This window comes from Oncorhynchus masou, chromosome 12, assembly GCF_036934945.1.
Source record: "Oncorhynchus masou masou isolate Uvic2021 chromosome 12, UVic_Omas_1.1, whole genome shotgun sequence".
In the NCBI taxonomy this organism is placed as follows: domain Eukaryota; kingdom Metazoa; phylum Chordata; class Actinopteri; order Salmoniformes; family Salmonidae; genus Oncorhynchus; species Oncorhynchus masou.
Window position 1 is genome coordinate 76,408,609 of NC_088223.1, and position 16,760 is coordinate 76,425,368.

Here is a 16,760-nt window from a genome sequence, read left to right on the forward strand (position 1 = left end):
TTTTACAGTTGTCCCCGATGCGTCTCGAACCCGCAACCTTTGGATTTCTAGACGGTCACGGTATACCCCTATCCATCCTCCCCGACCAATCTTGCTTTTGTTTCAGTTATTCAGCATTTGTAACATAAAATAACATATCATATTTAATGGATGTGCAAACATTTCAGTCCCGTCTTATGGTATTAGGGGCAATTTTGTGGACTATCTAGGACCATCATGGAAATCTCTCATATAGAGTATGTCTGGAAATTGTGGGTATGCCTCACAAAAGGATTCCCGTAGTTCTTACAGCTTACATTTACAGAATAAACAAATACTATTGAATCGAAAGTGGGTCAGGGAAACACTCAGAATTGTTTTGTTTTTTTACCTAATATTTGCTAAATTTAGTTTTGATTAAAATAATCAGTGCTGTTTGAGACAGAGCCTCTGATTTAACGCCTGACCTGCTCTCCACTATAGCTGCTTCAGCCCTTCACTTTCAATCAAAAACATCCAGTCATCAGTATTACTTCAACCTGACAGCTTTAGACAATTCTGTTTTTTCAGCAGATTCCCAAACGACAAAACTAGTAGTGCTGATTGGCTAGCTCTCTGCCTGTCCCTTTGTCTGCCCTCTCCGTTTGTTCTATCCCCCATTTCCCTATTCACCGATTCAAACGATAGCGCTATTAGCCTGCTGGAAATCTGCCTGTCTTGGCATTATAGGGGCCTTGTTGTATTTTGTCAGGAAACCCAACTTTAATACAGAGTCACTTAGTCTTCATAAAAGTCTTTTAAGGTAAGCTTGTCAGCGTGTGGTTGGATTTATGCAATAGTTTCATCCATCTTGAAAATAATTAATTATGATTTAGTGTGTTTGTGTGTGACAGTCAATCTCTGATTCTTTCCAGTATATGAAAAAAAGAGTCAGTCATTCAGGGGAAAAATGAGGGTCAGTAAATGCTGATGTTAAATATTGATATAGTGCTCCAAACATTTCATTTTTAAATGTAGACTTATATCCTAAATGTTTAAATGAATGCCTATACTGCATATGGTCAAGTATATGAGTATATATAAGTTTACAGGTTGATATCACCAACTTTCATTGATAAAATAGGCACATGCTGTCTGCTGTATTAAGAAATAAATAATAAATCATTTGTGTTTGGGAATAATCTGGTTATTGAACCACTGAGAAAAACTGAACAAATGTGTAGCCTATAGAATCAGTTTTCAATAAATTATTGTAAAATATCCACCAAATTATAACCAACAATTTTGTTGGTGTAAATAGAGTATGGATGGAAATGTAGGGTATGGTGACATATAGGTGACACTGAAGACAACTCGGTTGCCCTCTTCTGGCCAGTGTAAAATTGATAGATAATTGATGGGAGTGTCTATGGCTAATTAGTTTCTGCTCTCACAGTAAGAAGAAAAGTAGAGTTGTTTTTGAAAGGGATGAGAGTTTTAATGTGATTTCATTTTTAAAAATCTGATAGATTGGCACTCAATGCTGGCAATTAAATATTAGCATTAGTACATCTTTCAGTATTTGGGACAGTTTTACAGTAGTTATTTCTAGAATAGCAACAGATGTGGTCACAAATGAACATACTCTTGAGAAGAGTATTGAGAAGCTGCTATAAGAACAGTAATACATACATTAAAAGTGGATCTATGATATTTGCAATGGTTATTAAATGATGTTCTGGATTTTACCAGACATAATCTGCCATGTAAATATTTTAAATTCAAATAAATGTGAAATTGAAATGAGAACGACCAGGGTTTGATCAGAAGATATTGTTTTCAGGTAGAACAAGTGACAAATACATGTATCAAATATCAAAGTTATCCTGGGCAAATGCCCTGAGTGAAGCTCTATAATATAAGAGGTGAGGGCCCATCCTTTCCCACTGATCTCCCAGAGAACAAAGTGGACCTCAGAATAGACACATACCTGAAACCCTGTGGCTCAATCCAGTGGAAACTATGTGATAATTACAATGCAATTACCAACACTTAGGGCCTCTCTTCCTGAAGTGTGTGTGTGTGTTGACAGGGGCCGCGGCTGACCCCTGTATTCTAAGTGACCTCAAGCTCATCATTGTATGTGCGTGTTTGTGTGTCAGGTTGCAGGTGCAGGATGTACAGCTTCATGGGCGGAGGGCTGTTCTGTGCAGGCGTGGGGAACATCCTCCTGATTGTTTCTACGGCAACCGATTATTGGATGCAGTACCGGCACTCCAACAACTACATGCATCAGGGCCTGTGGCGGTACTGCATGCCGGGGAAATGCTTTACACACAATGACAGCATTGGTGAGGACTACAGCCAGTGCACAGAATGCTGTCATAACACCCAAAACATATCATAGCGAGCCATAAATGGTATATGAGTGGTGCTATTTCCATGTTATGTGCCATGTCAGTGGTACAGCTTATGAATCACAATATGATGTGATGGGAGCTATACCAATCACACCACAGCTTGTTGATTTTGGCATGAAAAAGTCATTATCCTAGTCACAGCATGAGCATCAAGGCTTGCTTTCATAACAAGATTCATATTTGCCAAGCACAGTTCAAACATCATCAATATGGTTAGTTTCAGGTCAAAACAGGCCAGGGTCAGTCTCTCTTGTACCCTGACAATTCCTGTTAACCTTTGACTCCCTGCAGCCCACTTGGATGCCACCCGAGCACTTATGATTCTCTCTCTTCTGGCCTGTTTCATTGGCATCATTATCGGCATCATGGCCTTCATCCACTCCTCGTTCTTCAACAGGTTTGACAAAACCTTTGCTGCAGGCATATTGTTCTTCATCTCATGTAAGTTGGGTTCACTTACTTCTTTTCACTTATTTTACACATTTTACAGAGGGCATTTTCACATATGAAATTATGTACCCTGGTTCGGTTTCCTGGAGCGTTTGTGGGAATTCTAAAGGATACGAGTTGCTTTCACAATACCTGAAATAACCGTTTCAGGGTGCAATTTGCAAGACGCACATTCTACATGACGTTAGCGAGCTAGCTTGTTTACAATGCGCAAAAAGTTCCATGTGACCCGCTCCACAATACCTGGTGCTCTGGTCCTGGATCTTGGACCCACCAATCACGCAGGTCCAGGATTTGTGTCAGCCAGGGTTCGTTTGAGTTTCACACAAGCTTTATAGCGCGGATCAAGGTACCGAGAGCTCCGGGATCCTGATCATAAGCGGATACGTGAAAGCACCCATACTGTTTGATTTTCTTTCGATGTCAAATGTTGTAACTGTATGATAAGTGATATAAGGTTATCTTTATTTGTTGGATGCTGAATACAACTTTTAGTTCAAATTCAAAGATTCTGTCGGTCGAATGGTGTGTAATGGTTTTTATGAACCACATGGTTTTGAAGAATACAACTTAAATACACCAGGCAAAATGTGGCATGGAATAGCATAATGATATAATTGCAGTGGCAAACAGAGCTTAGGAACACATCAGGAGTCTGTTTATTAGTTTGACTTTCTGAGTTGTGCATCGTCCTGGTGGTTGGCGACAGAACATATGTATAATCTCTAGGAACTATATTTACCAGACGTAAAAATAAATGTGTCCCTCACTATCAAATAAAACCATAATACATCGGAGTTAGACAGCGGGTTGCCATGAGACCACGCACTTCACGCGAGACGTCCTACCACGGAATCTATTTTACACAGCAGGAAAAAAATATGGTGCAAAAGTAGGATTCTGACATTTAATTGATTGCAAGGGACACCTTTCATTTTACGTCTGGTAAGTAGAGTTCCTAGAGATTACACATATGCTTTTGTTGACAGGAAGCGTTTTTTTAGTGAAGCCGGCTATATTGTGGTATGGTTATTTTCCGTCGCCAATCACCAGAACGATGCACAACTCAGGGTGTCCAACCAATACACAGACTCCCGACGTTGTGTCACAAAGCTATGGCGAATCGGGACTATGGGACCTACACCTTCAGAGGGAACAAAACTATTCCAATACATTGTATCAAACTCAAAAATCAAGAAAACATAGCATCACTTAATGCGCCCAACATTATATGTACTCTAGTCGGAAAATTGTAGTTCTAGTGAAGGAGGCGCAATGCTTTTTTATGGAATTTATGAATGAATCTAACAGGCCTGGCCGTGCTTCGGGCTGCCGCACACAGAGAGTCAGAATCGGCATGGACACATGTGGCACAGAGCATAAAGTAATGCGACCAGCGAAACAAACACCGTCTTTACATAACCTATGATAACCTAACACCAATATCACCAATACCGACAACAACAGTGTCACATAAAAGGTGGAGGGTTCATTGTGCTAAAAGGACAGCGACCGTAATACCTGTGCACTCCATGGTGCTGAAGGGGAGACAGTTTTGGTCAAACACATAGACAGGCGATAGCAGTCACACAGCATCAAATAATGTTAAATATCACATCACATTCACTCCAGTAGGTCCCATGAAATTATAACAATACAAAAGCAGAACCATTTCATTCCAAAATGAAATAAACAAACCAGATATTACTTCCCATTGCAAATATATTTTAGCACATTCATCACACTAACCGGTGATCTAACATTTAAATGCAGCAATGTTTCACAGTCATTATTTTCAATGAGATAGCTAACTGCAAGCAAGCAGCAAAAAATAAAACAGTGTCATTCACCAGATGATCACTTGAAAACAAAGTTTGAAAGTTGTTCTTGAAAAGGGTGAAACTAACAGTTTAGCAACAACATCCAAATTGAGGCCTTCTGTCCACCTTCTGAAGGCCTAGCCAATGGCTGACTGAGTTAGCTAGATTTTTCTACCCAGAGACCACCAAGGAAAAATCCTGATTGGATATTTTTTTCTCGTCAGTATTAACCCTTCTCTATCCAACACAAACTCAGGAGGTGAAAGCAGAAGACAACTACAATTATTGTAAAGATGAAAAATAAATTAAAACAACATTTTAAATAATTCCTTAGGCCTTCTCTGAAGGCCTTCACAGTTCCCCACTGTATAATTGTCTGGATGAAATCTGGTTCTGGTTGAAGCAAGGTCAGATACTCAAATTATAACTATAACTAGCTAGGTTTCCATCCAATTGTTGACAGATTTTTATGCAAATTTCTAATATACGTATAAAGACCATATGCTCATTTTCCCAACAGATATGTGTTTCCATCAAATTGGCTTGTTGCGGATAAAAGGCTGTGCATGATGACATTGTAAACAAAAACATTTCTTTGCGCTTAAATTCCCATGTACCAAATAAAAAATACAAGATAAATTATTTTCTATCACATTTTCTACTGCTGGTTTTGGCAAGATCTTACAGATACAGTGCGGGTATAGCCTATACACGATAAGATTATTATGGACAAAAGAGCAAGATCATTTTTATTTGTCAAATGGCAGCCAAGCATTATCATCATGTCACCAGCATAAGACCCTCAATATTTATTGGAAAGGGGCATCAAGCTCATCACCATGAAGTTTCACCACCCTGTGAAGTTCATCATAACTTATTTCATATGTAGCCTAATAAACTGCATTATTTTCCGAGTCATAGTGGGAGAACCACACAACATATCATCGCATGACTCCAAGTTTACTTCGATATGATGGTTATTAGGCCTATGTCAATATTTGTGCATAAATCCATTTCCACCACCATTTCTCACATAATTAATTTGACCAACAAAAATATCCCACCCTGTGTAGCATATTTTGTTTGTCAACATTTTGGAAAGTTTACAGACAAATGTGCTTTTTCCATCAGGCCTATCATAACATTTTTTATCCGGCATGTAACCTACTTTACTCACATAAAAAGTTTGGAAGGAAACCTGTTTACTGACTATAAAAAGAGCTATTTTGGTTGTTATCTGGGTAGTTTGGTCCACTATGCAGAATATCATGATTGATGTATAAAAAAAAACCTAATTTTTCTGTGTTTCATTGTATTTGCTGGGACTTTAAATATTGTAATATTGTTTACATTTTTGCATGTGTCTGCCCTTGTGTTTGGCACTTTCAACATTAACCTGAAACAATACTAGTAAATAAGATCTTAGTTCCATCTTATTATTGACTAAATCTAGCCTATTGTTTACTAATTAGACATACAAAAGGAAATCAGATACTTCCAACAGCAAACTGTTCACTACATAAGTGTGCATAATTGTGTATCAGTGTTGAAATTGATCAGTATCCACTGACGTCACAATTTGACAGATTTCTGTGTTGAAACCTAAAGCATAAAACTCTTAAGACTTTTAAGAATCCAAGAAATGCAAAAACATGGATGCCATCGTTAAATGATGTGATGTTGCAGTAAGTAGTTTGCTCTCTTTTTCTCTCCAGGCTTTTTCGTGTTGCTAGCAATGGCAGTGTACACTGGCGTGACAATTAATTACTATGGTAAACGCTATGGCAACTGGAGGTTCTCCTGGTCCTTCATCATTGGCTGGGTGTCAGTGGTGCTAAACTTCTTTTCAGGTAAAACCAAAACAACACAGGTCACACTCCCCACATAACATTTAATTGTGAACTAATGTTTTATTTAAGCAAATATATTATATATATTATTAATACTCCATATGGTTAATCCAAGGCTGGTGTGTGTGTGTGTGTGTGTGTGTGTGTGTGTGTGTGTGTGTGTGTGTGTGTGTGTGTGTGTGTGTGTGTGTGTGTGTGTGTGTGTGTGTGTGTGTGTGTGTGTGTGTGTGTGTGTGTGTGTGTGTGTGTGTGTGTGTGTGCACGTGCGCATGCATGTGTACGAGTACATGATGTCTTTGTCTTTCTTTTAAAGGTATATTCTATATGTGTGCCTATCGGATGCACGAATGCCCCAGAAACTCAAACTCTCACTAGAAGACTTCCGAAATTATAATTAATGTCTTATATTGAGAGCTTGTGGCTGTTCCTCGAATTTGAGAGTCAAGATGGATCGATCCACTATTTACTTTTGGAACATGGATTCTAGTATTTTAAGTGATCTGAATAAAGGACGCTGGGGATAAACATGTCTCCTTTTTAATTATTAAATGCTTGTTCTTTTATATTTGCACAGCCCATTTTTACACGTCATAAATATAGACAATTTTGAGTACAGGTCTGATATGGTAAAGTATGTACATTATCTGCAATGCAGACAAACTAACACAGATCTGGTCAAGTAAATTTATCCAAGTACTTCAAACAAAATGTGACAGGTGCATAAATATACTAAAATTATCCAAGTACTTCAAACAAAATGTGACAGGTGCATAAATATACTGTCTCCTGTATGCAGGTATAGCTACTAACAATCGAATTACGCTTCAGCAGAGTTGGGCAGGCTTCAAGAAATTATAGAACAAAACTGCCCAGGGTCAGGCTATAGAAGAATAGCAGTCGTTTTCAAATGTGTATCTTTTGGAAAATGCTAGTAATAGTTTTATAGCATGTATGGGGATGCACAATAAGCTGCTATGTTGAACACATATGCCATTATTACATAGGCTATCATAAAAAAAAACATGTATATGTTTGGATCATACAAAAATGATTTGGTCCTGTGGCAGGCATTCTTGTACAACATGATGAATGATATGATGTCCAGACTAAGTGGAAGACCAAAATAAACCTATTGCATGCAAGATGATATACTGGTGCAGGGTAAACATATTTTCCAAACACATTGTGTGTGGAATTTGTGTCATGATTTCACTTCGATTGGTTAAACATTGACTGAGGTTAATTGATGGTAGTCAGAAATGTTTAGGCCACCATTTCCCAAACTCTGGGGACCCCAAGGGGCAGACATTTTGTTTTTTTGCCCTAGCACTACACAGCTATTTCAAATAATCAAATCTAGATAAGTTGAATATTTGAACTAGCTGTGCAGTGCTAGGGAAAAAAACGAAATGTGCACCCCTTGGGGTCCCCAGGACAGAGTTTGGGAAACTCTGGTTTAGGCCTATAGGACAATGTTTTGCGATAAAGGTGTTGGGAAAATGTATGCATATTTCAATTAATAGGACATTGCCTTCCTGTATTTCACAATCAATCATCATGTTACATATCAACTGATGCCAAAAGTTCAGTGAAGACTAAGGATCTAATAATACATGTTCTTCACGCAACCGCGCCACTGGTACATGATGGGAAGCCCCGACGCATATAGCTTATTTCCACTTAATTTGATTCATCTTGTTACCAGATCAATATAGTAACACTGCAAAAAAAATGACCAGACGACGTCTCTGAAGCTAAACGATGTATTACCAAATAGAATGCTGCAAGCCTCTTATCGAAGGAAATGTGCCACTTAAAGGCGCTGCATGGTCAATCCACTATCTGCATTGGCCGTGCAGCATTTACGGTGATACGGCCTCTGCAGAAGTCAGGTCATTCATACTTCTTGGGCTTTGTGGAGCAACGCATAGCTGTTGTGAAGGAAGTTGTCAAGGAAGTGAGTTTGTGTTTATACAGAACCTCCCGCCCCCACCTACCATCAACCAATCGCATTGAGCCCTCGGCATTGTTACAGCATTTGGGAGGCGCACAGCAATGTGGTAAGGAGCTCAATTTGGCCTCTGCGTGGCTCCGGAGGCTCCGCAATTCCGTCACATATCCATACAGCGCATCCGACAACATTTTCAGGTCAAGCATAAATTGGCTTTTAGAATTGATGCTCTGGCGCCCAGGCACTACATTTTACTTGATGAAATGGCTGTTAAAAGCCGATTGACTCTCCGTGCAAAGACGATTTCATCATCATTGTTTATTTACACTACTTTATAATGTTCCTCTTAAACCAACAGTTACCCTGATGTTATTTTAAGAAGGGATGAGGAGGCGCACTTGCATGTCAGAGGTTTTCTCAACTTTGTTCATGATTTAGCTGGAAAGACTCAAAATACTACTATGCTTTGCAAGTGTTTGTTTTTTTTAATTTTCAGCAAGTAAATTTGTTCTATAGGCCTATTATATTCAACAAATACAAGTAGCCTTCTACAGATATGTCAAAAAGGGCCTCAAGAGGATTAGCAAAGAATTGTGCAGTTGCCATAAAAGTCTATGATTTCTGGACTCTGCTCAGATAGAGAAACAACCGAAAACAGTGCCTCAAGCTGTCACATTTCCAAGTTCATTAAACTGGTGCTACATTACATTTGGAGTCATTTGCAAGGTGCACATTCATTTTCCTTATACAAGCTCATGCATATGGAGGACATGTTTAAGATTTGGCTCAGTAATGCAATTTCGTGAGTAATTGAATCCAGTAATTAATTTGTTCTGCCTACCTGATCAAATGGAAATACTGTCCTCGCGCCCAAGGATTACTACTTCCGCTCTAACATCTCCCCTAATTGCCTAATAGCATTGCAGCGAAAATTCTGCCTGCATTAAGACACTTTCACATTAGCCAGTGTGATTGGAAATGTGATGACAACACGATATCAACAAATTAAGGCTTCAGTCGCCTAAATGTTGCAGGAGCACCACTTGTACTCTCACAGATTGTAATACCAACAATTACAGCCAATTTAGGGCGGAATTAGCAGATAGCCCTGTTATATCCCCCGCCTCAGCGATCCGCTCAAAATGACTAACTAAGAAAAGATAGTATAGCCTAGGGATTACAAGAACAGGCTACTGTTGCACAAAACAACTAATGCCATTTAGAGTAGTAAATGTTAGTTGTCTGTCGTCTATTTGGGAATGCCAACAGCAGTCCCACGGATGTTAGGAGTAATTTCTTTTAAAAGTCTAAGATAGGCTACATGTAGAAAGTGAAACGTTATCATTTGTTAATCATTGGCGTTGCCTAGTAATGGCTTATACCTTGTTATAAACAGTTGATGTTTATAAATAGTCTATAAATTGCATCACTCGTTATGTGACATACACAATAGTCTAATGGCTTAAAATAGTAGGATATTTGTTCACACTCAAATTTGACTGGAAATGGGCGAATGGAAGCAAGTTTGACTGAGGCGCGGGAACAACTGCAGGACTTCCGTGGGAAGGCTTTTTCAGCACCATGGCGAGCGACCCTCCCTCTTCGTCATCATCATGATTAATCCATACAAAACTAATTCCATGCTCCGCCCCACTGGCGTGCTATTGGCTGATTACAAATCAATTTCACAATTTACCACAGTCGCTCCCCTTGGATAAATAGTAGGCTAATTTACCTCCCACTGGCACTGAATAAATAGTAGACTAATCTGCCTGGAACCACTCACTGGCTGCCACACAGACGACAATTCTAGCGTTTGAGACTGACGAGAAGGGCAAGAAGTTTAGTGCTACCCTTCCCTGGTTTGTTAGGGTGAGCATAGATAGCATCGACTCCACACGGACTCAATTTTGAAAGTGTTTTCAGAAATTTAAGATGAATCTGAACTATACATCCCCCATGCCTCAGATGCCAGCCCAGAGGTCAACGTCGTTCTTCATCGAAGATATTTTATTACACAAACCCAAGCCTCTGAGAGACGTCTTCCACTCGCCGTTCTCAAGCTCTCTGGCGTCCCGAATGCCTCTCCTAGAATATGGATACCCACTGATGCCCACTCCGATACTAGCGCATCACCCGCACCATACTCTACAAAAACTGGACCATCACCAGTATTTCTTTACGTCTGGTAAGTCAACGAAGGCACTGGACTGGTAAATGCATTCACGATGCTAAAGCAGTCAGAGAGTGAGTGCAATGACAGTTAAGACATTAACGTTGACATTCCGTTAGGCCTATAAAGATTTAATTCCAAATGGGTCTTTTATAATGTTAGTGTATGCATAATTTCAATGTTAGTAGCCCATTAAACCTAATAGCCTGACAAATCGATGGAATTGTCTCCGGCGTTTTACAACAGGTGCGTCGGCCTTTTCGCGCGTAAACATTGGTGCAAAAAAAACGTTTTCGAATAAATCCAACTCAATCAGAACCAAATCTATTTATACTCCATTATATGATGATTGGGTAAATATAACGAGGCCTAAGGTAATGGTGTGAAGAAATTGCATGGAGTAAAACGCTTTAAAGCCTGATTTTTCCCACATGCCTAGAGTTTGACATCTCATTTAACTTAACAACTTAACTTAACAAATGTATATCTTAATATCATTTTATTAAATATTGTGTTGAATTACATTTTGGATGCAATATTTATTTCACAGGGATGCAAATGCCGGCTTTATTTCAGCATCATCCAGAGTTACCCGGCAAGCATTGCAGACGCAGGAAGGCGAGAACGGTTTTCTCGGATTCTCAACTATCTGGTCTTGAAAAGAGATTTGAGATACAACGGTACCTATCCACGCCAGAACGAGTGGAGTTGGCAACAGCGTTAAGTCTCTCGGAAACCCAGGTAAAAAAAACTAAATTCACACAATCAACATAGCCTTCGGGATGGTCGCATTGTGCTGCAAAGCAAGTTTATTAAATATTTCACCTTTGTCACACAGGTGAAAACATGGTTTCAAAACAGAAGGATGAAGCATAAAAAGCAACTGAGGAAAACACAAGATGACCAGAAAAATCCGAATGATTTAGATAGATCCATGGATAACGCAAGTGAGAGTGAACTCAACGAAAAAAATACAGATGATGTTAACAGTGGAATCGTGCCGAACTCGTACATTTTGGAAAATGAGGACGATGTTGATATCGAGGATGACATTTGCTCGCCAGAACCTTCACTATAGAGCAAGTGGCAAGTTGTTTTAAAAACAAATAACCATGACCCATTGTAAATGTAAATATTGAATTGTGTCTTTTCCATATGAAATTATATATAGCTTTTTTTAAACAAATCATTGATAATAATGCAAAGTAGTATTTATTCAAGGGTATGCGTAATATGTCACTACACATTCATTTTAGGCTCTGTCTATATTTATGTTTTCCGTGACTGTAAAATGCATCATATCAAACAACTGTACATACAAAATATAATCTGAAGCAATGTTCAGTATTAGGAAGTTATTAATATTATTATTATGACTATTATCTTTGAATCAAGAGTCAAACAAAAACCAGACATCTTAATTTTAAGATTTTTTTTATTGTTTAAAGCCACAAGTTGAATATTTTGCGAGAAAATATTTGAGAAACATTTATATATAACTACTTTGATAAACAAAATCAACATCTCAATTGCAGCATGTCACATTTTTAACCTATCTTTTTGCATTTTCGTTCAGGTAGCCTAATGAAAGATGTTGCAGCATATTCCCTCTGAAGTGTTATTGCTTTACTATTAAAACGTGCATGATAACAAGAGCTAATTGTTTATTTAGCCTGTACCATTTCCTGTTTACGTTAGTTGGTTTTATTATTAGGCAAAGGGATTAACGTTTCACTTTCCTCTAAACTTGGATGAATTGACCAATGTTTCAATTTAATGCCAGTTAATACTTTATTAGTTCGTTATTAATCAATAATTCTATCTTTATAGGACACTGGAGATTTAACTAGAACATATATTTGTATTTAATTGAAATAGTTTTATATGAATACTCATACTTTTGAAAAACAATATGATTGTCAGTTCGGTTCTACGATCTCTTTTTTACTTCAATAATAATAGCATCTTCATTTGAATTAATTATGGTTATAATCATATTTTTAAGTAGGCTATTATTTTGCATAGGCCTATCCGCACTAATATCTTAGAAAATGCACCTTCCGTATCTAGAGAAGAGATCAGTTGTAATAGCTTTTTACTAACATAGCCCACCTATTAAAGAACCAGGAGCCATTTAGCTGTGGAGGTAATGTGAATCTGAGGCTGCCTGTTTAAGTTGCTCATGCGGTTGTAAACCTTGGTAGGTGGGACCACGTTGAGTGAGGAATACAAGAAAGACTTCCCCACACTAGAACAAATAGTTGTTACATGTAACTTGGAGGAAGCTATTCATAAACATTCTCATGACTTTTATTCAACTTCAGTTATTCTGCCATTGGATCACCAAATGTCTTAGCAGAAAGAGAACACGTGCACCACTGACTCAAGCAGTCGACTCAAAACAACATGGACCCCTCACAAATTGCGTTCCATGCTAAGCTAAATGGGGATATTTGAACAGATATTTAAGTCTAATGTGTTCATAATGTTGTTGACATTAAAAGTAAACCAACCCATCGTTGGTCTTTGCCTCTCCGTGGCAGAATATTACTCGAATGTTGTTGCCAAAAGGAATGAATCGTTTGCGTAGTAAAATAGGCTACCAGCTCCAACCAAACTAAATTTGACACTCAAGAATTAAAAAATGTAACGAATGTTGTAAAACAGAAAAAAATGTTCTGGAAGTATGGAAAGAATGCAGGATAAAATAAAGTAATTCAGTATAGCCTAGAAATTCAGTCACCTCTTGAAACACAATTGCCACACCTGAAAACAATATGCATTGAATATTATGATTATTTAAATATTCTCCACCTGTGTCAATCAACCATCACTTAATTGATTGGCCAATCAGCAGAGACACTAACAGAAAACGATTTGGACAAATAACAGCAAAGGGAATTGAGAGCCCTTCATTGTATAATGAATGATACATGGATATGTTAGTAATAATAGCATGCTTTAATTTAAACACAACAGTAAATGTTGGGGGTTTAAATTACAACATTGAAAACAGTGTCCATGACTTGGTAACTCCATAACACACCCATTTTTAATTTAGTCTGAATATGACCAAAATAAGTTAGTAAACATTTTTAAAATATACTCACATTAGATAATACTCATCAGTAGCATGCAGACACACACATTTGACATTTAAGAAACATGGATGAATGTCTAATTCTGATGTGAGACCTGAGAGCTGGAAGCAGCACTACCCTTTACGCTTATAGGTGAGCAAGTATGCTAATTTCTTCTGCAATGGCAATGAGTGCAAAAACAAGGGCAGATTTTTATTTAAGTATTATCTCTAGTAGAAAAATACTTTCTTATTAATTTTCCTTTCAGATAATGAGTATTCACTATTTGCTTTTAACTCAACACCCAGAGAAACAAACACCCACACACCAAAGGGTTGGAAACACACACACACACACCAAGGAGTTGGAAGCCAGGGTCTGCCATGGTGCGCCCCTGGAGCATATTACGTGTTAAGTGCCTTACTCAAGGGTACAATGGCAGGAGCTGGCACCAGATTTTCTTATCAGAATTGGGATTCGATCCGGCAACCCTCCGGTTCCTAGCCCACCTCTCTAACCTCTAGGCGACCTGGCACTTTCCATGTGGGCCACTTCACCTGGAATGCCCTTTAAAAGCATGCACGTATGCACTCACAACCACATGCACACACCGTACGCATGCACACACACACGCACAGGCCAAAATCATCAATACCAGCTATTGTTGAACTTATTGAGTCATTTAAATGTGCACCACAAGGCAGCTCTCTATTCATTTGGAAGGTTTAAATTAACAGGCACATCCAAACAGGATATGCAGCACTCTCCCACCCTTTGAAAAGCAATTCATGTCATTTTCAAAAGATAATGCGGATTGACTGAGAAAATAAAAAGCGTTGAAGAGAATAGGCCGTGTGGAAGGTGATCAATTAAAAGATTAAGCGTTTTGCAACACATGGATGCATCTGCATTTGGACCTAATAGTGGGGCCATCAGCTCATTTTCAGGGGCCTGCCGCCTACTCACATCAAAGCATGCACGTCTGCCCCGGTTATTCCAATCGGCAGAAAGGGATGCTAATTTAGCCCCCTTCATGTGTGGTGGTGAGACTCCTTCAATTAACTAGATTTCTATGGAAAAAGAGGGGTGGGGGGAAAGATGCAAAGAGAGTTGGTCTGGATAGGCAGTGTTTCTCATTAGGTCCGGTAGTTATTATTACCCCCACACATCTGAGGCTTTAACACTAAAAACACAGTGCATCAAAGATGCCATGATGGGTTAAATGGAGACTATAATCTAATTAAAATATTACATAGGAGTAAATAGCTCTTTGATAATGATCTGACGGTTCTATTAAATAAATGGGGGCGCTTGAGATTTTGTTTTATTGGGGGGGAAATATCACTTTAAACTAGAGAACTAGTTTACAGACCCTAATCAGGTGGCCTTCAAAGGGTCATCTTTGTTTGACCCATTTGTATCTGTGAAGTAGAGACTGGGGGATACAGGGAGAAACTAATCAGGCATGGAACAAAAAGAGCAGATTATTTCAGATTAACATCAGAAACCAGGTGCGTGAGAGGGTGAAAGGGTACAAATTGGAAATGTGGATAAAATGCCAAAGAGTGAATTACCAACTCGTACCCCCCAAAAATGAGACAATATAGCAGAGTACCGGAAGCTTTTTGATTTAATGACGTATTGTTGAATTTACAGAGGATGTTTCAATGTCAAGTGCAATCAAAACAACAGAGAAAAACAGGTGGAGTACACTGTAGTTTCCCAAAAAATTTACCAATGGTCTACCCACAGTATTTTTACTCAGTTGCCTACTTCTTTTCATCAAACAACCTACACAAAGCTTTAGGTGTACATGTTCTCTCAGATTGTAATATTGCACTATTATGTGTGGTATTGTACTAATATGTGTAATATTGTACTACAACAACAAACCATATGTGTTATGTCTGAATTGACTTGAGCAGCTGTACTGTATTAGACATTTTCAGGTCATGTTCACTCAGGTCATGACTCATGAGCAATTGTAAGGTTAAGAATATTAGCAGAGAGATATTCAAGTACTTGAGGATTCATCAATAGCCAGAGCATGATTTATCTGAAATGTGTACAAACTATTTGCATATTATTCAAACATCAATATATTACCTTATTATCAACTGCAAGCTAAAAAAATCCACTTGGTTTGGGATTACAGTACTATGTTTGCCTATAGTGTAAGTTACGGTATGGTACTGAATAAGTACCATGTTTACCTATGGTTTAAGTGCATCAAATCATATGAAGAAACACGTAAGCTATGTTTAACAGCATCACTAGTTGTAAAAAAACTTTCATACAGTAAATGCTTATGTCATCAAACAGACAGGCTACACTGTAACACCTCAAACTGCAGTTATAGACACAAGCATTAATGAATGATTGCTGCACTAATCCCCTACTTATTCCTCCATATTGTCTATATAGTCCATATGCTGAGTTTCTTCAAAAGTCGAATGACCATGTCATCTTTAAGGGTGACTCCAGTTGGGTGACTCCAGTGTGCTGTAAAGTGAATGGGCCGGTGCTGTGTCAGATGGCATGCACCACATTGGCCACAGTCTGTTTCTCCTGCTCGTGCCTTTTCCTCAGGGCCTCCACTGTGGCCAGCTGGGATAGGTCGAGGCCCTCCTGGAGGCGAGTATTGCCCCTAAGGGCCCCCTGGGCTCTCTCTGGCTCTCTGGTCTTGGGCTGCTGGGCCTGGGGCAATACCTTGGGCCTCAGGATGCTCCTGGCGTACTCCAGGGCCTTAAATCCAATGGAAATAAAAGGTAAAAATTGATTTAACACTGACAGGTATAATGAGATTAATTTAATACCGTTATAATGCATTGTAAGACTTTCTATGAACATGAATGATGCTCTTATAATTTCCCATATCATCCCTCCTAACTAAATCACTGCCACCTTGAGTCAATAAAACACTTGCTATAAACATATAAGATGACAAAGACTCATGCTTACAAGTAATAAACAAGTAATAAAGCATTAGGCTTTAAGTCAAGTTTTACAGAAATATAGTTTGGAGACAGAGGGGCAGGTACAACTGCAAGAACTGGGG

At 38.6% G+C, this 16,760-nt stretch overlaps 3 protein-coding genes across 3 annotated transcripts in view; 2 read left to right on the forward strand and 1 right to left on the reverse strand.

Annotated features, from left to right (window-relative positions):
• The first annotated feature begins 2,134 nt into the window (after nucleotides 1-2,134).
• On the forward strand, nucleotides 2,135-7,003 carry LOC135549223 (lens fiber membrane intrinsic protein-like). The gene is made up of 4 exons (XM_064979251.1): nucleotides 2,135-2,309; nucleotides 2,670-2,819; nucleotides 6,364-6,498; nucleotides 6,812-7,003. Exons 1-4 carry the CDS (start codon nucleotides 2,135-2,137, stop codon nucleotides 6,871-6,873), a joined length of 522 nt encoding a protein of 173 aa, XP_064835323.1. The 3' UTR covers nucleotides 6,874-7,003.
• Nucleotides 7,004-10,384: 3,381 nt separating this feature from the next.
• Nucleotides 10,385-11,700, forward strand: LOC135549224 (brain-specific homeobox protein homolog). Its single transcript, XM_064979252.1, has 3 exons — nucleotides 10,385-10,637; nucleotides 11,173-11,363; nucleotides 11,461-11,700. The coding sequence occupies exons 1-3, from the start codon at nucleotides 10,385-10,387 to the stop codon at nucleotides 11,698-11,700; spliced, it is 684 nt and encodes a 227-aa protein (XP_064835324.1).
• Nucleotides 11,701-15,322: 3,622 nt separating this feature from the next.
• jhy (junctional cadherin complex regulator) overlaps nucleotides 15,323-16,760 on the reverse strand; it is a 29,527-nt gene continuing 28,089 nt past the window's right edge. Inside the window, exon 7 of the mRNA XM_064979253.1 lies at nucleotides 15,323-16,447. Within this exon, the coding sequence (XP_064835325.1) occupies nucleotides 16,232-16,447 (216 nt within the window). The 3' untranslated portion in view covers nucleotides 15,323-16,231. The remainder of the gene's footprint in view (nucleotides 16,448-16,760) is intronic.